A 20,528-nucleotide genomic window follows, 5' to 3' on the forward strand; every position below is an offset into this window, starting at 1 on the left:
ATTTTATGAACCACAGTTTGAATTCAGTATAAAAATATAGGAGTGTTTGACCGGCTGCTCTACAATAACTTGTGACCGGGGTTTAAATGTGCAAAAAGTCATAAGAAAGAAAATCCAAAAATGGTTTCTGAATTTTTTTTTTTTTCCTTTACTGATTTGTGTTTTAACAAGTAAACTTCAACACGGACTCAAAATTGGGAGCACACCCTCTCTGACTTCTCCACCTTAAATTTGTCACACATTCCTTTTCATGCTTTCTTCTTCTGTGAAGAAGAAGAAAGTCCATGGACAGTCCAGATTTACAGACAATCATCTTCATCCACACTGAGGGTCTTAGCTGTAAGAGGAAGATGCCAAGTGTCCATCAGTGAGAAGAAGACAAGAGAAGCCGTGATCAGAAGAACCATTGATGGAGGTTACAGAATTTAAGTCTTCTTTTGGGTTTAATAGTTATAATTCAACAGTGTGAACTGAACTGCGTTAGGGGCATTTAAATTAGAAAACAGCAGATATAGAAGACTGAGTAAAAACAAATGTATCACTGATTTATTTAGTTATTGATTTTTTTTTTGTTTACGTATTTTATTTTATTGAATGAGAATTTATAAGTAAAATTTCTACAGAAAACAGTTACTAATAGAGTATAGTTAATAGTATAGTATATGTTCCATACACATTTATTGGCTCTCAGACACTCACAAGTTGCGTGTGGGTGGGCGTTGAAGTTGCGGCCCTCCCTCAGCTAGACCCTGCCTTCAGTGGCCCTCAGGTAAATTGAGTTTGAGACCCCTGAACTAAAGGGTTAACACTGGGCTTTTATGGTGAAACATTCTCAAACGTGTCTCCAAATCTTTTACAAAGACAGACCTTTTTTATTAAATAATTTCATGGCTTATTTATTTTCAGGCAAAGTCCACATTTTTCTGGAAGAAAAAACGTAAATAATAACAAAATAATTTTAAAAATTGTTTCTTATTTTGAAATTCATTTTTCAGCAAAAACTACAAAACAGGACACTTTCTCCATGACACAGGGCATTCATTAATTCATGCAAAAGGAGAAAAAGCAAAGAAATGAAGACTGAAAACATTTCTGCTGAAAACATCTTTTTTTGGTTGATCTGTTGTGATCTTATTTTCTGAAAACTAGAGTTTATGATCACATACTCATCAAAATGACAAGAAATAGTCTTAAAATATTTCAACTTATTTATAATAATTCTAGAGTAGAGGTTTCACTTTTTGAATTAACAAAATTGAGTTGTCAGGATCTTTTGATCCTTTGAGATGTATCTATGCATGATTTCATCTCCAGTTATTGCCACCATCAGTCTGCCTGAGTCAGAACCTGGAGCTGCACTGCCCCTTTGTGGTGTTATGTCCTTGCAGTATCTCTTCCTGCAAATACAAACTCCTTTCTTAACTTTAAAATGACAGAAATGCTGCAGTGTAATTATGTGAAATAAGTCCATAAAAACTCTTACTTCAGGATCAAATTCATAATTTTCTGCACAGACTTCCGTTTTACAATCAATCAACCATTTCTGATGTCATCACAGGAAGTGCAGCTTTTCCAGATAGATTAAGTTGAAGGGAATACACAGTCTTTGGCATGTTGAGTCAAAGTCTTCTTTCTTGATATGTTTTGCTGCTCATCCATGTGGTTCCATCCGTTTGTTGCACAGATATGATTTCAAATGCTGGAAGACAGCACTGAGATGTTCTGTAGGTGTGGCAGAAGAGGTCAAGGTGGAGGTGGGACTGCACCTAGGATCAGCTTTGAGCTCCTTTTGGTTTGATGAGGTGATGGACAGACTGACAGATGGGGTTTGACAGGAATCTCTGTGGAGAAATCTGTAGAGAGCGGGTGGAGAAACATCTAGAGGGGTGCAGGTTTGCTTTGGAAAGGAGACAAATGAGAGACAGAGGATCTGTGTGTAAATGAGTAAAAAAAGAGCAGCCATGTTGTTGGTTTAGGGACAGGAGGCAGAGCTGGAGGAGGCAGAGATGAAGATGTTGAGGTTCTCTTTGACCAGGATGGATCAGGAATGAATCCATCAGACCATGGTATGTTCTGGAGATCAATGCAGGGAAGCAGATGGAGATGGGTAGATAGAGGCAGATGTTTTATTGTGGCGCCCCCTATGGGAGCAGCTGAAAGACAAAGAAAATTGTCTGGACAATGTCCAGTTTGTGATGATGAAAAGAGGATTGATCTCATGATTATTTTTTGTGGCCAAGTTAACCCAAAGTTTCTCCAATGTTTACATCTTTACTCAGAAAATGTACCAGAAGATTTTGTTTCTTACTCGAGAATCCTGGATCTGGGTGTCTATGTGATCAGATGGAGAAAAGATGAACAGTGTTGCTGCAAAAAACCACTATTGTTGGTAATTTTCCCATTTTCCTCAATTTCCTTCTGCTCCATCTCCGCCTCTCCGAGGAGTCACACTATTAGAGCAGCCCCATTTGGTGAAGCCAACAAAAGAATGTGATTGTGCTCCCATGCCTGCGCTCGTCTTCTCCACTTCTATTAGTGTGACATCCTCCTTTCAGGTGTAATGTCACCTGGGATGAAAGCATCAGGAGTGGCCAGTTTGTGTAATTAGAGACCAGCAAGCCAAATGAGGAAGCTTAGAGAGAAGTTTCTGACAGGACGTTCTGCTGACACGAGAGCAGACGGCAGACAGGAGTGGAAAAAGAAAAACCCCAAATCTCCTTCAGAGGAGAAAATTCTTTTTCTCTTCCTCTTCACCTTTAAATTAAGGCTTCATTAAGTTTTTACGTCCTTTATTCTGTGTTAATAATCATAAATTAATCAAAAATGGACCACATTGCCTTAAAACCCCAAAACGGCAGTTGAGGGTTAAAGGCCATTTTTGACGAAAATGTTGTTTTTGGTGTTTTCAACATGTTCTTGAGTCATTTCTTTCTGATGATGGAGGACATTTATAAAGAAAATTAATCTCCAAACTTTACAAATTTACAAAATTCCGAAGAAATTTCTTTATTGAAATCCTTGTGAAGCAGGAGCAGACGAAAAAATGCAGTTTGAAAAGATCATATTTGTGACGTAGAAAATATGCCGGGCGTGGCCAGAAGCTCCCTACTCTGCTCCATTCTGATGCATCCACTTGCAGACAAATAGATCCATGAACGTCTTTGTTTTCCTCGACTGAGCTGGAATCTGGATCAGAACTGTACGGATGGATAGCTCTGATACTGCTCACCAATTTTCTTTGCACCGCCATTGTTAGGTTTGGGTTGTAAGAGGATGAAAATAGAGAGCTTTCAGCGATGGAGAAGGGAAGGAGGTCGGGCAAGTGAAACTAAAATGACTCTGTGACCACATTAGAGTCTGAGAAAAGGATTTTTCCAGCTCGTGGCTGCTAAAGGTGATAAAAGGTCAAACTGACTCCTGGCTTTTTACTGCTTCTGCATTGTGGGTCAGTTTTGTGCAGTAGATGAGGGTATAATCACTCATCTTTACATGCTGGGCATCTGAAGTTGTTCCAACTGCTTCTATAGAGACCTGAAAAAACACTGGAATTAAACAGATTTTTGCTTCTAGACATTTCACAGCAAATGGATAATGAATAAGGATTAAACGACCTAGTAAGAAGTGAATGATCTTTCTGATTAAAACAATAAAGTGGAAGATCAGATCAAATTTATAGGAAATAATATAGGAAAACATTTCATTCCAGATTAGGGAGCTTGGAGCGCTGTAAACAACTGATAAAAAAGTTTATAAAAAATGACAAATATTCCAAAAAACAAACACAAAAAATTACATTACACATCATAAAAGTTCGAATTGTTTTTATAAAACACTTGATGAAAAACTTTATTAATTTGAGCACCAATATAATTTGTTACGACTTATTATATGTTGGTCTATTTTTTTCTTTAAAACTGCATTTCTCACAGGTTTTGACCTGATTTTGCATAGAAAAAAGAAGAAATTAAATGTGTTTCATCTTAAAACAAATAATTTTATCATGTTTGGCTGAAATTTATTTGATTGTGCTTGATGTACCCCCCCCCCCATTTTTCCCTTTTGGAAGGAAATGAAATCTCTAGTTTATGTGTGTGTTCTATACGATGTTTGAAGTTGTAGTTTGTGATGTTAAGCGGGTTCATTTTAAATGAGGAGCACATTTTTTTCTTGCATCTCCAAGAGAAGAGAAGAGAAGAGAAGAGAAGAGAAGCGTTAACTGTTTGCATGTACGATGAGATTAAAAGTCACCATATCAGAGCTAGAAAAACAAGATAAGAACATTATAACATTTGATCAAAATATAAACGTGTGTACTATGTGCATCCAGTTGTTGAGTAAAATGTATGTTGCAGATAAAGCCGTGTGACAGTAGTGAGGCAAGAAAAATATTGAGATTAGACAAGAATAAATACCTAAATATACAGATCTACATACGCATATGTGTACATATACATTTATCAGGACATCCAGGAGTTTAACAGTTATTAGCTTTGGGGGGGGGAAAAACTGTCATTGAATCCGTCTTAGATGCAGGTTCAATGTTTTTTAGATGAAGATTTCCTTTTTCTTCTCTGTTATCTGACTTCCCTTGTGTCTGCTGCAGGTGCCTCCTGAAAACAAGCTGCCCCCACCCTCCGTCAAACTCCTCAGTGATTTTACGCAGGATCATCCTTCTTTTTTCCTCTGTGAGGTTGGCTGTAGCGCCTATAGGAAAGGAAGAGCGACGCTGAGCAGGAGCAGGCTGTCTGAGCTGCTCCTCTGCAGTTTGGAGACTTATTCACCGTCTTCTTTTTCTGGGGGAGCAGGTCACTTTCTTCTGGAGTAAAAAGGTCAGATGTTCAGAAAGCTCTTTGATGAGAATCATACTAGAGGTAATACATCCCAGGTTCTTATATTCATGTTTTTCTGATTTTCATTATGATATTTAAGGGAAAAATAATCACTTTTACTACAATTAGTTTAAATTTTTTTTATCTTCCACTTTATTATCATGATGGCCCAAATGATTTCATTCTTTTAATATTTACACAAATTGATTTAGTTTAAGTCATTGAAGTGTTTATTTTAAATGTGGATTTTTTTTCTTTCTGACCACCTCCTGTACTTAAATCACGTTGATCTAAATACAAACTCAACTCATCCATGAAACTTCATTCTTGCAAAATCCTTTACAAATTGGTGTTGTGTTTGAGCGGGGAAAAAATGTGTTCCACAACTGGGGGCTGAGGAGGGCAGAAGAGAGGCCAAAATGTGGATCCGAATAAATTCAAAAAGGGCCGTCAAGCGAGATTGAAAAGAGAACTAAACGACTGAAGAAGAGGATGAGCGGTGCTTCTGTTGATTCTAAGCAAATATTTCAGGTCTGGGCCAAACATGAAAAAAAACAAACATCTGTGCTCCATGAATAAATGAGGAAAATGTCATCTGGTTGTCTCTTTGTTAATGTTTCTGGAGCTTCAAACAACGTTTTCTGAAGGATTTTCAGCTCACTTTTTTCTTAAACTGCTTAAGTATGAAAGCAAAGGAAATGCATAAAAATGTTGAATATTTGAGCTGTTTATTTATATCTATTCTTAAATATTTTCCAAATTCAACAACTAATTATCGTAAAAGAGTGATTTTGATCTCTTTGGGAAATTTTTCATATTGGTAGAAGAAAATAATCTGGGATTTGGGAGGTATTGAATAAATGGATAAGAGAAATTTACAGAAAAAGCAGCTTAACTAAAGGAAGATTTGCTCCGAAGGTGTGAAAATAAATCTCAGGCGTTGTTAAAAAAACTGTCATTGCTCCTTTTTCCATCTTTATTTTTTCTGCAGGTCTGTTTCCAGCATGACCGCTACCTCAGACACTCCCGAGCTCCGAACCGCCAACACTACCTGCTGCCACAAACATCTGTCCATCACAGCCTCGGCCGTCTCCATGACTGTGGGCGTCTTTTCCAACAGCTTTGCTCTCTTCATCCTGATCAAGTCCTACAACCGGCTCCGGATCAAGTCCAAAGCCTCCTTCTTGGTGTTTGCCAGCAGCCTGGTGATCACCGACCTGCTGGGTCACCTCATCAACGGCTCCCTGGTGCTCTACGTGTACTGCTCCCAAAGGAAGTGGGAGACCTTTGACCCTCATGGCGTTGTGTGCAGCATCTTTGGAGTCTGCATGGTGTTCTACGGTCTGAGCCCTTTGTTCCTGGGGAGCGCCATGGCTGTGGAGCGCTGCATTGGAGTCACCAGGCCCATCTTCCACTCTACGGCTTTGGCGTCGCATCACGTCAAAAGACTGCTGGCCCTCAGCTGGCTGCTCGCCGCCCTGGTGGCCTTCCTGCCCGTGCTGCTTCAGAGACCATATGAGGTGCAGAGCTCTGGGAGCTGGTGCTTCTTCCACATGGAGCAGCCAAAAGACTGGCTGGATGTGCTGCTTCCTCTGCTCTTCTCCTTCCTGGGGCTTCTGGCGCTGATGCTGTCCATCATTTGTAACACCTTCGCGAGCTGCGCCTTGCTGCATGGCCGGCTGCGCCACAAGCAGAGCTGCAGAGTAACACCGTACCACTTAGAGATGATCTGCCAGCTCCTGACCATCATGCTGGTGTCCTGTGTGTGCTGGGGACCACTGTTGGTAAGAACATCTGGTTTTAGGATGCACAAAGACCCTGAAGGAGGTCAATAATAACGTTCTCTGCAGCCTGTGGATCAGTGCACACAGGAGACCAAAAAAAAGTAGTTCACCTTTTGGCACAATTTAAAAAAGAAGGACGCCATAAGTGGTAAAAAAAAACAAGTTTTTTTATTTTAAAACTTTATTCTAAATACCTTTGTGGCAGCGACCTGCTGCAGCAAAATCACTTCAATAATCAAGTTTCATCCGAAGAAAAAACAAACATTTTTAAAAGGATCCACAGAGCCACACTTCAGACTGTATAATGTTGCAGCAAACGTCACACGTCCCAACCAAATTAATGCAGACAGGAACAAGACAGCCCTGAAAAGCCAAAAACTTAATTTCTCTTCAGAAATTAGCTTTTTTTTTTAAACTACAAAATGTAAAAACAGGTTATCTGGTCCTTTGTTTTCCTACATTTCTGGTTTGACTCTGAGAATTGAAGAAAAAAAACACAACAAAAGTCCAAAGGTTGCTATCCAACCTGCAGACGAACCGTTCACTGAACTGTTTCCTCCTTTAATAGATGCTTAGAAAGCAATAAAGTGTTTTCAGTTACAGCCTCAACATATAACACGTATGGTATAAAAATGATGTTAACAGGAAAGAAAGCATAATAAAGAGGAATGCTTTTAAATTAATAAGATGTTTTAAATTCTTACAATTAAAAGAAAAAAAATCTAGTTGGACAAAAATGTTTGATATCGATGTACTTTTCACTTTGTACGCTTTACTCTTCAAACTTTGAGGGATTTTCTGTCAAATAGACAATGAAAAACATATGTTGTTGTTGTTTGGTACCTTTACAGTAATATCAATCAGTGAAACAGCCAGTCAAACCCATGTTTATCCATTTAGAGAGCAGCAAACCACACAGGTTAGTTCACGTCTTTTAGAAAAGGCTAGACGGTGCAGGAGTTCACAAATTCAAAGCTTTTAAAATTCACTAAAAATGCTCGAAAAGGATTTCAGTGAAGATGACAATTTGGAGCAAAACCGTTTTAGAGAACAGTTTGTGAGGAAGAAGATAATTCACCTCAGACAAACAGGTTTAGATGCTGTTATTCATTATCAGGGTCTCCTGATGGTTCAGCTTCTATCTAAGCAACCTAAAGGCCCGTACACACCGGGATGAATATTCGCCAGGCGTTATTCGCCAGCGTTTTTCGCCACGTCTTTTGTGTTCACACCCAGGCGATTTTCGCTGACGATGAGCCGAGCGAACATGCAATTTCATTCCCTGACATTAGATGGCGCTTAATGTAAACAGAAATACTCCTGTACACAAGGTGGCGCTGCGCAACTTTACGATTCTTAAAGTCGCTTTTCACTCAGAAGAAGAGAGCAAGTATTTACGCGCTTGTCAGAATCAAACAAAGAAAACATGAATATTTCAAGCATCAGTAGCTCCAACTGGTACTTGGTAAGGGGATATTTAAGAATGTCCGTCATTATTGCTTCGCGGCAGTGTAGACGCTACTTGGCGTCTAACTTCTTCGCTGGTATGTGTGCTCAGCAAGGCAGTTTTGTGTTTGAGCGCCCCCAAGTTGTGTTTTACTGTAACTTCAGAAGCTCCAGACACGTGTGCAAAAGCGCCATTCTCATTGGTCGAATAGATTTCGACGCGACGCGTCGAAAAAAAAAAACGAACCCGAGGCGTTTTTTTTTTTTGACGCTTTGGCGCTTGGCGTTTTTTCGCCTCGGTGTGCACACTCACATTGGTGCCCTTTGTTTAGTCACGAGGCGTTAAACGTCGGCGAAAATCGCCGGCGAAATTCGTCCCGGTGTGAACAGGCCTTAAGGCCCGTACACACCGGGACGAATATTCGCCAGGCGTTATTCGCCAGCGTTTTTCGCCACGTTTTTTGTGTTCACACCCAGGCGATTTTCGCTGACGATGAGCCGAGCGAACATGCAATTTCATTCCCTGACATTAGATGGCGCTTAATGTAAAACAGAAATACTCCTGTACACAAGGTGGCGCTGCGCAACTTTACGCTTCTTAAAGTCGCTTTTCACTCAGAAGAAGAGAGCAAGTATTTACACGCTTGTCAGAATCAAACAAAGAAAACAGCTGCTCGTCTGGGGCTGTGGGCGTCCTTCTCCGGTGGGGCCCTGCGTTGGGTTCTCCCGGCGCGGCGGGGGGGCTGCTCTCCTGGTTGGGCTGGGGCGGCGCCCTCTTTCCTCTCCGTGCCTCCCTGCTCTCTGGCTCTGGGGGCCTTGCGGCGGCCCTGCTGGCCCTGGCCTGGGTGGCGGGCTTGGTCGCCCGGGCGGCGGTTGTTCCCTGCCGGTTCCCGTGTGGCGTTGGGGGGATTCCGGCTGCCGCTGCTGGTGCGGTGGGGGTCTTGGGGTGGGGATGGCTGGGCACTCTCCCTCCTTCTTTTCACGTTCCACCATCCATTTTAGAAGAACATAAACACTCACCTGAGCACAGGTGTTAGCTCAACAGACTGAATGACTGAAATATTTCACACTAGTTGGTTTTAAGGCATAAGTATGTGTGTGAACACTATCTGTTTTGTGTACATGCATGTCGACAGGTGGACATTTTTGCAACTAACAGGTGTGTTTATAACATTTGAGTGTGTGTGTGGACAGGCTCCGCCCTTTTTTTTTTTTTTTTGTTTTTTTTTTCATTTGAACCTTACCATAATGATTAACAACCAGTAAACTTGCTGCTTTATGCTGCTTCATGGTCTTATCCCCCTTCCCCTCCTATTATCACCCCCTACCCCCCCTCTCTCTAACGTCCCTCTCTCTTCTTCCCCTCTTTCCTTTTCCGTCCGGTCCAACACCAAAGATTTTCAGACATGTTTGAAATTAATAAAGTTTGGCCTCAATTACAAAAGGGGTTTATTCAGACATACCTTTGGTTTGTCTGAAGATTAATAACCCCTCTTGTTAAAGTAAAATATGTCCAACCCAAGAGGCCCTCAGCTCTCATCTGTCTGCCTAGCTGTTGGACAGGACAAGTTAAAAAAAAAAAAAAAAAAAAAAAAAAACAAAGAAAACATGAATATTTCAAGCACCAGTAGCTCGAACTGGTGCTTGGTTCGGGGATATTTTAGAATGTCCGTCATTATTGCTTCGCGGCTGTGTAGACGCTACTTGGCGTCTATCTTCTTCGCTGGTATGTGTGCTCAGCAAGGCAGTTTTGTGTTTGAGCGCCCCCAAGTTGTGTTTTACTGTAACTTCAGAAGCTCCAGACACGTGAGCAAAAGCGCCATTCTCATTGGTCGAGTAGATTTCGACGCGATGCGTCGAAAAAAAAAACCGAACCCGAGGCGTTTTTTTTTTTGACGCTTTAACGCGTGGCGTTTTTTCGCGTCGGTGTGCACACTCTCATTGGTGCCCTTTGTTTAGTCACGAGGCGTTAAACGTCGGCGAAAATCGCCGGCGAAATTCGTCCCGGTGTGAACAGGCCTTTAACATGATATATTTGTCTTTTTCGGTTAAGTTTGTTTCTTTTTAGTTTTGTGATATTTGTTTTTATTGAAATCCTTGAACTCATCTCCACTCCCACTTTGACCAACACAACAATTCACTGAACAGGACTAACAACCAGAGAACGTTCTATGGAGACCATCAACTGTATCAGGGAACTGGACTGACTGAGTGTAAAGTCCATAGAACATGATTTAGTCTAGGTCCAACCAAATGAACTCCATTCAGTCGCCATTTTTTCGCAGTACAAACACCACCATGTTAGAGCCAGACATCGTAAGCAGTGATTGGTCTGATTCCGTTAGGCCAGGCCAGGCCCGGCCAAGCCAGGCCAGTCTCCCCTCTCTCATGTCTTGTGCTAGCATTCTGACTGCAGCTGGGAAGAAGCTTCTGGGGAAGCCTGCGGCGTCTGAGGTTGTGTCCTGAGTCCACACACTGGATCAGTGCGTGGGCAGGGTGGTGTCTGTCCCTGGTAATCTTCGTCGCTCTCCTCCTGCTGCGTTGTCTGTAGATGGTGTCGATGGATGGAAGATTGCAACCAATGATTTTTCCAGCTGTGTTGATGACCCTTTGCAGCATCTTCTTCTCTTTTGTGGTGGTGTTTCCAAACCAGGCTGTTAGTCCGCTGGTGAGGATGCTTTCTACAGGCCCTCTGTAGTCTTGGATTAGGGTTTGGCGCTTGAGTCCGGCCTTCTTCAGCAGCCTGATGAAGTACAGCCTCTGCTGGGCTTTCTTCACTGTGTTTCTTTCCCAGCTGAGGCTGTCTGTGAACTGCAGACCCAGGAACCAGTGACAGTTGCTGCGCTCCACCACAGTCCCGTTGATGGTGAGCGGCGGATGTGGCAGGGCGTTCCTTCTATAATCTATTATTATTTATTTTGTTTTTTAAGTCGAGAACAAAGTATGCAGCCTTGTCCCCTCTGATGAGACCAAGGACGGTTGTGTCGCCTGCATACTTAATGATGATGTTGTTGGAGTCCTGGGAGGTTCAGTCGTAGGTGTGCGGTGAGAAGGCCTTTGGACTGAGGCAGCACCCCTGTGGTGTTCCTGTGCTGACTGTCAGCTCTACAGAGACCTTCTCTCCCATCCTCACCACCTGTGGTCTGTTCGTGAGAGAGTCCAGTGTCCAGTTTCGGGTGGGTTTAGGCACTCCCAGTTCAGCGAGTTTAGTTTTAAGGCTCCACCTACTTTTATTGAGGCATCTGATTGGTCAGTTTATGACGTAAATAACTTGAACTACAGTAAAAATGTCTTGAAAAAAAGAGGACTCTCAAGAACATGTTAAAGAAAAGTATCAGATCCCGAACGGTTCTTCTGACCAATAGAATGACTGAGTAACAGCTGTTTATTTCTCTATAGAAGTGTATGGGATTTTGGCTTCTCAGAGCCATTTCCTGTTTGGAATGCCAGGGGGGAAGAGAGTCCAGTCCTCATTTACAGTCTAAAGGCCTGTTCACACCGGGACAAATTTCGCGCGCGATATTCGCCAACAATTATCGCCTCGTGACTAAATAAAGGGCACCAATGTGAGTGTGCACACCGACGCCCAAAAATCGCCACGCGTAAAAGCGTAATTTTTTTAAAAACGCCTCGGTTCGTTTTTTTGGTTTGACGCACCACGTCAAAAACTATACAACCAATGAGAATGGCGCTTTTGCACACGTGTCTGGAGCTTCTGAAGTTACAGTAAAACACAACTTGGGGGCGCTCAAACACAAAACTGCCTTGCTGAGCACACGTACGTAACGGCGAAGAAGATATACGCCAAGTAGCGTCTACACTGCCGCGAAGAAATAATGACAGACATTCTAAAATATCCCCGAAAACACTCATGATACATTTTCAGCTTTTGTAACAGTCGATAAAACTCCCCATGTTCTTCTCTTCTCGTAACTATGGGATGTACCCAAAATCGGCGTCTTTTCCTGCGTCTTTCATCATTCAACAGAACAATAATGTCTTCATCGCTGGAGCTACTGGTGCTTGAAATATTCATGTTTTCTTTGTATGATTGTATGATGACAAGCGCGTAAATACTTGCTCTCTTCTTCTGAGTGAAGAGCGAGTTTAAGAAGCGTAAAGTTGCGCAGCGCCACCTTGTGTATAGGGGTATTTCTGTTTAAATTAAGCGCCATCTGATGTCAGGGAAGGAATTTCACTTGGCTCATCGTCAACGAAAATCGCTTGGGTGTGAACACAAAAAACGTGTTGAAAAACGCTGGCGAATAACGTGCGCCGATATTCGTCCCGGTGTGTACGGCCCTTAAGGCAGTGCAGGAAGATGTGCCACAGAGCTACAGATCAGTCAGTTTAAACCACAAGCAACCTATAAAGCATCCGATTTGGACTACAAAGTCATAAAACAGGCTGAAAGCATCTACATGTTAAGATCACATCCGCAGCCAGTTCTTCATATTTATTAAGAGCTGCCCTAGTCCAGGAATGTGTGACAACCATGTCAAAATTGTCAAGGGGTGTGAATTCGGACACAAAAGCAGGACGGCAGAAGTTCGAATCAAAAGGATATTTTAATCCAAGGAAGGCTTCTTAAGCTCGTAGAGACCGAGGTCAAACAAGTAGAACGATCCGGTGACAAGTGAAATCAAAACAGGAGCTTATATACACACACACATAAATGAAAACAGGTGGGTAAACAGGTGCCGGTGAAGACCGGGGTAAGTTACCTAAAGAACCAACAGAAGACAGAACATGAGTTAACAAAATAAAAGCCCGAACCCGGAAGTGAGACAAAGATGAACCGCCCTGGCCCCGGCTCCTGACAGTACCCCATCCTCAAGGGGCGCCTCTGGGCGCACCACCGGGCTTGTCAGGGTGACGCCTGTGGTACTCCCTGAGCATGCCTTTGTCCAACATCCTAGATGTGGGTTCCCAGGACCTCTCCTCAGGACCGTAACCTTTCCAGTCAACCAAGTACTGCAGACCCCGGCCCCGACGTCTGACGTCCATGATGCGTTTGATCGTCCATGCGGGCAGACCGTCGATGATGCGAGGTGGCGGAGGTTGAGATGGAGGGGGCTGGAGAGGACTAGTAACATGGGGTTTGAGTTGGGAAACATGAAAAACTGGATGTATGCGCATGGACCGAGGAAGGCGTAGTCGGATCGCCACAGGGTTGACGACCTTCTCCACCTCGAACGGTCCGATGAATCGTGGAGACAGCTTTCTAGACTCTGTCCGCAGCTTGATGTTGGCAGTGGACAGGAGTACTAACTGACCTGGCACGTAGGTAGGCGCCGGTAACCGACGCCGATCAGCCAGTCTTTTGTTAGCTGCGGACGAGCGAAGAAGAGCAGCGCGAGCCTCCCTCCAGATCCGTCTGCAGCGGCGGTAGAGGTGTTGTACCGACGGCACCGCCACCTCCTTCTCCTGCTCTGGAAACAATGGGGGTTGGTAGCCTAGAGAACCCTCAAACGGGGACATACCCGAGGCAGATGACGTCATCGAGTTGTGGGCATACTCAACCCAGGGCAGAAGGGTGCTCCAAGAGGTCTGGTGCCGGGAACAGATGCATCGGAGGGCCACCTCCAGGTCCTGATTGGTTCTCTCGGCCTGCCCATTTGACTGTGGGTGAAAACCCGAAGAGAGACTGACCGTGGGACCAAAAGCTGCACAGAAACTCTTCCACACCTGTGAGACGAACTGTGGTCCACGGTCAGAAACGATATCAACTGGGATCCCATGCAGTCTGAACACGTGTTCCACAATGAGTCTGGCGGTCTCTGAGGCCGAAGGCAGCTTCTTCAGGGGCACGAAGTGAGCTGCCTTAGAAAATCGGTCCACAACAGTCAGGATCACAGTTCTGCCAGCAGATGAGGGCAGGCCGGTCACAAAGTCTAGGGCTATGTGGGACCAAGGGCGGCTCGGAACAGGTAAGGGATGCAGCAGGCCAGCTGGAGGTCGATTGTTGACCTTGTTTTGGGCGCAGATCGTGCAGGCAGAAACAAACTCCCGGGCATCCCTCGCCAAACTGGGCCACCAGAAACAGCGACGCAGGAAGGCGATCGTCCTGTGTACCCCGGGATGACAGGTAAGCCGAGTAGCGTGCGCCCACTGGAGGACCTGGCTCCTTACAGCCCTGGGAACATAGAGTCTGTTAGGGGGGCCCCCACCAGGGTCTGGCTCCCGGGCCTGTGCAGTCTTGATCTCCCTCTCCAGCTGCCAGGAGAGGGTACCCAGAACACAGGAGGCAGGAATTACAGTCTGAGGAAGGGAATCCTCCATAGCCGGTTCCAGTTGTCGGGAGAGAGCATCTGGTTTAATGTTCTTGGAGCCAGGGCGGTACGACACCACAAAATCAAACCGAGCGAAAAAAAGTGACCACCGTGCCTGCCTCGGGTTAAGCCGTTTTGCGGTCCTGATATAAGACAGATTTTTGTGGTCCGTCCAGACCACAAAAGGCTGTCCCGCCCCCTCTAACCAGTGCCGCCACTCCTCCAACGCCAGCTTGATAGCTAAAAGCTCCTTATCCCCCACGTCGTATTTCATCTCCGCCGGAGTAAGCCGGCGGGAAAAAAAAGCGCAAGGATGAAGCTTGCTGTCAGCACCCTGCCGCTGGGACAGCACAGCTCCAACCCCGACGTCCGAGGCATCAACCTCCACAATAAACTGGGCGGAGGGGTCCGGTTGGATGAGAACTGGGGCGGTGGTAAAAAGGTGTTTGAGCCGCCGGAAAGCGGCCTCTGCAGTCTCTGTCCAAACAAAAGGAGAGGAGGTGGAGGTCAAACCCGTAAGAGGGGCCGCGACCGAACTATAACCCCTAATAAAACGGCGTAGGTAATTGGCAAACCCCAGGAATCGTTGAAGCTGCTTCCGATTGACCGGAGCAGGCCAATCAACCACCGCGCTGACCTTAGCTGGGTCCGGTCGCACCTCCCCCTCCGCAATCACAAAACCCAAAAAAGACACACTGGAGGAGTGAAAATCACATTTTTCTGCCTTGACGAAAAGCTTGTTCTCCAATAGGCGCTGAAGAACCAGACGAACATGCCGCCTATGTTCGCCGGGACTCCTGGAGAAAACAAGAATATCATCAAGGTATACAAAAACAAAATGGTGAATGTAGTCCCTGAGTACATCGTTTATCATGCCCTGAAATACAGCTGGAGCATTAGATAGTCCAAAAGGCATCACCAGATACTCGTAATGTCCCAAATGCGTGTTGAAGGCGGTCTTCCATTCGTCTCCCTCCCTGATGCGAACCAAATGGTACGCATTCCGTAGGTCCAATTTGGTGAAACACCGGGCCTCCTGCAGCGTCTCGAAAGCGGAGTTCATAAGTGGAAGAGGATAATGGTTCTTTACCGTAATGGCATTCAACCCTCGGTAGTCAATGCATGGGCGTAATGTTCCATCCTTCTTCCCCACGAAGAAAAACCCCGCCCCCACAGGAGACGAAGAAGGTCTGATAAGGCCCGCCTGAAGAGAGTCAGTTACGTACTGCTCCATTGCCTCCCTCTCAGGTTTGGACAGACTATAGAGATGGTTCTTGGGCAGTGTGGCACCCGGCTGCAGTTCAATAGAGCAGTCATACGGTCTGTGCGGGGGCAAGGAGAGAGCCCGGAATTTGGAAAATACCTCCCCTAGGTCATGATATTCAGGAGGGACCTTGGAGAGGTCAGGTGAGGGCGGCTCCCCTACCGGGTCAGCGGAGTCAGACTCTGGATGCCGAGCTGAGCGTAAACAGGCCTCGTGACAATGAGTACTCCAACTGACTACGCGATTGGTTGGCCAATCGATGACTGGGTTGTGATTCAGAAGCCAGGGAAACCCTAGAACCACCGGATTATGAGGGGACTCAAAAAGAAAAAAACTGGTATGCTCGTGGTGGTTCCCAGAAAGGATGAGGTGAACAGGTTCAGTGATCTGGTTAACTGTGGCGACCACCTCACCGTTGAGGGAGATCACCCGCCAAGGGCGGGGAAGCGACTTGGTCCTAAGACCGGCCTGTCTGGCTAGCTCAGCATCCATAAGGTTCTGTTCAGCCCCAGAATCTAACAAGGCCCGAACAGGAAACCCCCCACCCTTAGACACAATGTGACCCTCCAAAAGACAGGAGGTGGATTTAGAATCGACGGGCACCTGGCCTCCGCTCGTCAGTGTGCCCACTTTTAATGACGAGCGGAAGCTTTTGGGCAGTTCTTACAGTAATGACCCCGCTGACCACAGTAAAGGCACTCACCTGCTGCCATCCTTCGTCTACGCTCAGTGGGGGACAAACGGCCACGACCCAGCTGCATAGGTTCCTCCAACGGGGCTGCAGGAGGCACTGTGGGGGTAACAGAAGACATATGAGGGGAGGGCTGGACGTAAACGTCAGGGTGTCCCCTGAACTGGGAAGCGTCCACCCGGCGCCCCCGCCGACGATCCTGCAGTCGATTGTCGATACGAATCACCAGGGCGATAAGAGGCTCCAGGGATGAGGGCAGCTCCAAGGGAGCTAAGTGGTCCTTCAGCTCCTCTGATAATCCCTCTAGAAAAGCGTCCGTAAGCGCTGCGGGGTTCCACCCGCTCTCTGAAGCGAGAGTCCGGAACTCAATAGCATAATCCGTCACCCGACGGTTACCTTGTGTCAGCCGCATCAGCGCCCGAGCCGCCTCTCTGCCGGGTTTCGTGTGTTGAAAAACCTGGGTGAAGGCGTCGAGAAAGGCAGAGAGAGAGGCGCAGGTCGCTCCTCCACGTTGCCACTCCGCAGTGGCCCATGCTCCGGCTCTGTCAGAGAGGTGTGAGATTATAAATGCCACCTTGGCCCGATCAGTAGGGAAACTGGCTGCCTGCAGCTCGAAATGAAGCTCGCATTGAGTGATAAACGCCCGACAATCCCCTGAGTCGCCGGAAAACCTCTCTGGTCGGGCCAGTTGAACCCCCGGGGCGAGTGACGTCGTCTGGACTGGAATCACCGGTGTCGGCGCAGAGGTAGAGTGATGTGGCGGATGAGATGACGGCGGCTGCTGGAGCTGCTTTGCCAATGTCTCAATGCGATCACCGATCACGGTCAGCTGATGCTCCTGGCGCCCAGCCATCTCCAGCATACCTCGCCTGAGGTAATTTAGCTGTTCCTCCTGCTGGAGAATGACCCTCTCCTGGGCGTCGCTGCTCGTTCGTGGAACTCCTGCGTCCGCTGCGTCCATGATGACCGGATCGTAATGTCAAGGGGTGTGAATTCGGACACAAAAGCAGGACGGCAGAAGTTCGAATCAAAAGGATATTTTAATCCAAGGAAGGCTTCTTAAGCTCGTAGAGACCGAGGTCAAACAAGTAGAACGATCCGGTGACAAGTGAAATCAAAACAGGAGCTTATATACACACACATAAATGAAAACAGGTGGGTAAACAGGTGCCGGTGAAGACCGGGGTAAGTTACCTAAAGAACCAACAGAAGACAGAACATGAGTTAACAAAATAAAAGCCCGAACCCGGAAGTGAGACAAAGATGAACCGCCCTGGCCCCGGCTCCTGACAAAAATAAAGGTTTAACCACTGAATGTAAAAAATAACAAGAGAGAGCTTTGATGCAACTTTTTTGTTATTATTGTAATGACTTAAATGCAATTGTGTTTTTGTCTGTACACCCTGTCAGATCCACGTCATCGTTCTGAGTACCAGACGCAAAGAGGAGTCTGTGTGTTTCAGTCTGCTGACCACTGTCCGAATGGCCACGTGGAACCAGATCCTGGACCCCTGGGTCTACATCCTGCTGAGGAGGGCTGTTCTGAAGAAGATCTTCATGCTGTTCCACAGCTGCTGGTCCTCGAAGCACCCAGACCTCCCGTACTGGCAGTGCAGGATGGTCGGCAGCTCCATGGAGGCCAGCAAATCTGACCCCCGCTGTCCGGCTGCACCAGACACTGCCATCACATCCATAACTGGAAGCCTGGCTTGCGGGTCACACCTGAACACGCTCAGCTCGTCTCCACATCACCAGTAATCACTGAGCTGCCAGAAGTGTGCTGTTCTGTGGGGTGTAGGCTTTCTATTTGTTTCTAATTTTCAGTGTTTCAGCAGCTCTCAGAACAAAAAGTAGGGGTGTAACAATTAATCGACTTAATCAATGAATCGATTTCTATTCCTACAACCCAACAAGATCGATCTGTCTGAGCCAAGTTGTCAATCTAATTGACCTAAACTACTATAAAATTGTTTCAAAATGGAACAAATCGACCATAATCGATGCTGGAAAATACCGTTTGGACTTTGGCATTGTAAGTCCTTTCAACAAAAAGACAACTGCTGTTTTCTTTAAAGTTCCACTACGATCATCTTTTGATTTATTCTCAAAGCGTTCCCAGCGTTTTTTTAGTTATGATTATTCCGCTTTTAGCTAAAATCAAAAGTCCTGTATCGTTTTTCTAGGACATAGTTTCTGCAAAGCGGCAGGAGTTCATTAGACGTTCACCTCTGAGATGTGGGCGGACTGTTGGCGAAGAGCAGCTATGCCCCCCCCCCCCCCCCCCCCCCCGTTTTTGAGAGCTCGGGGCAGGGAGGTTGGGACCCACCCAATGTATTTTCCACTTAACATATTAGTTATTTTTCAATCTGCAATTTTTCATCTGCTCCTTATTCATTTGAATAATAAAAAAAACACTAACCAAATGCAATTATGATCCTATCATCTTTATAAATGTCCTCCATTAATTATAAGAGCATGGCGGGTGTTAAAAACAATAAAAACACAAGTTTATTAGTGGGTCTTAAAAGCGATTCATAAACACTTTCCAGCACTTTCAGCGCTCAGAAAGTAAAAGTTTTAGCTCCTCTGCTCTTCTTGTTAGCAAGTCACTACGTTGTAAATAAGAAACCTGTTCTCAGCGCTTTAGTATTAAGCTGTTTCATGTTGTTTCTAAAATGTGCATAGAATGTGAAAATAGGAGACTCTGAACATTAAAGAACAAAACTTAAAACTGTTATTTTTGTGTTTTTTTAGTCAATAATAATGAATTCTTTACTGATTCTGTGCTCTGGTGACATACGTCTACATATTCATCATGTGGATTTATTATAAAATTATTAATAAGTTTTTGGGGGGTTTTGTTGGGTTTTTTTTTGGGGGGGGGGTCTTTTTTACCCTCTTTAGGAAGGGAAATATGCTGCCCTTTCTGCTTTTACAGGGTCAAAAATCCATCGCAGCTATGTGGAAAATCTTTTAATTGAAGCACACTGGGGAGTTTCTCTCCCACTCTGCCATTCCCCATAGAGAAATCATATAAACATTGTAACCCTTGTGCTATCCTAGGCACTTTAACATTTGGAGTTGGGTCATCTAGACCCACTAGACAATGCTCTGAACCTTTTTTCTTCAATCATTTGTGATCTTCACTGGTGTCCATGGACTACATGAAATCTTTCCACCTTTGTGTTGGTGGGGATAACACGTCAAAGTAAGGGTGGGGTCATCTAAGATGGCACAAGGGTTAGGAAAAGAAGAGGGTTTGAAGGTAAAATCTATTCAGAATTGGGTAAGAAATGGCCTGGCTCTGCCACGTGGAGCAGTACTTGACTGGGTGCATCCTTACAAACTGCTAAAGCATCAACACTTGCATAAAATTAATTTAGCTGCTCAGTCAAGTCCTGAAGACCAGCAGACATCTGAGAAAACTGTTGTTTATAGCTGGTCAGAGCCCCTCTAAGCCTTCCAAGCAGTCTGATCTGAGTTCATGAACTGGCCAGAGTTTACTGTCACACTAATGTAAGACCCCAAGAAGACACAGACTTAGCTGGACAATGAAAGATGTGGAGTTTAACAAAATAGATATGTGAAGCTCGAAGAGACTCCTGACCAGCAGGGCAGTGGGGACATCAGGAATGACGGAAGTAGGTGAGACGTTTCTTTTTTCCTTACACCCCCTGAACCTCACCTGAAGGTTCCTTCAGTGGAACGTTTCTCCTTTAGTTGCTCAGTACGGGGATTTCTTCAAAAACTCTTCCATCTACCGGTAATCTTTTGGTCACTTCCACAAACCATGGGCATACAGTTAAGAAAACCTGAGCCTTGTGATATGATCTGGACTGATTTTTTTTTGTGAGACAACCTTTAGAAACTAAACTACGATGAATTGAACTGAAGTGTAAACCAGAAAAATGACTCTAGGATACATTTTATGTCTTTATTTTTCAATTTTAAGTTGCTTCATCTTGTAATCTATTTTCAAAATGTTTCCAGTGGTATTTTAGTTATGATGATGCAGTTTTTAGGTAAAATCTGAAAATCTGTGTCATTTTCTGGGAGTTCTGGAGCAGATCAGTGAGGTCGTGGTCTTTTTTTTGTACAATTACCGGTGTGAATCTCATTGGGACAACTGTGTTGTGATATTGGACTATGTAAATAAAATTGAATTGAATAGAAATTAAATGCTTCTGTCATTTTTCTCGTCTGCTCCTGATTCACAACGATTTGAATAAAGAAATACTTAGA

The 20,528-nt window shown here is 45.0% G+C and overlaps 2 protein-coding genes across 3 annotated transcripts in view; both read left to right on the forward strand.

Moving 5' to 3' along the window:
* The window catches only part of st6galnac5b (ST6 (alpha-N-acetyl-neuraminyl-2,3-beta-galactosyl-1,3)-N-acetylgalactosaminide alpha-2,6-sialyltransferase 5b), a 24,144-nt gene extending 18,190 nt beyond the window's left edge, over nt 1-5,954 (forward strand). Inside the window, exons 6-7 of one of the 2 annotated variants that reach the window (XR_013655513.1) lie at nt 4,604-4,829; nt 5,821-5,954. Coding sequence is in view for 1 of the 2 variants with exons in the window: in XM_078945733.1 (XP_078801859.1) it covers nt 4,604-4,730 (127 nt within the window). In the remaining variant the exon portion in view is untranslated. Of the gene's footprint in view, nt 1-4,603; nt 4,864-5,820 lie in introns of those variants that run through there. The other variant, XM_078945733.1, reaches the window with a different exon arrangement.
* Nucleotides 5,834-20,430, forward strand: ptgfr (prostaglandin F receptor (FP)). The gene is made up of 2 exons (XM_004067821.5): nt 5,834-6,613; nt 17,697-20,430. The coding sequence occupies exons 1-2, from the start codon at nt 5,834-5,836 to the stop codon at nt 18,042-18,044; spliced, it is 1,128 nt and encodes a 375-aa protein (XP_004067869.1). The 3' UTR covers nt 18,045-20,430.
* Nucleotides 20,431-20,528: the final 98 nt, after the last annotated feature.

The sequence above is a fragment of the Oryzias latipes genome, chromosome 4 (assembly GCF_053564925.1).
Source record: "Oryzias latipes strain Hd-rR chromosome 4, Olatipes_Hd-rR_3.1".
In the NCBI taxonomy this organism is placed as follows: Eukaryota; Metazoa; Chordata; class Actinopteri; order Beloniformes; family Adrianichthyidae; genus Oryzias; species Oryzias latipes.

Bases quoted from the DNA above. Each gene is read 5' to 3' on its own strand.
- ptgfr (XM_004067821.5), top strand. From the start codon at position 5,834: ATGACCGCTACCTCAGACACTCCCGAGCTCCGAACCGCCAACACTACC. The intron at 6,614-17,696 runs GTAAGAACATCT...ACACCCTGTCAG, and splicing joins TGTGCTGGGGACCACTGTTG to ATCCACGTCATCGTTCTGAG.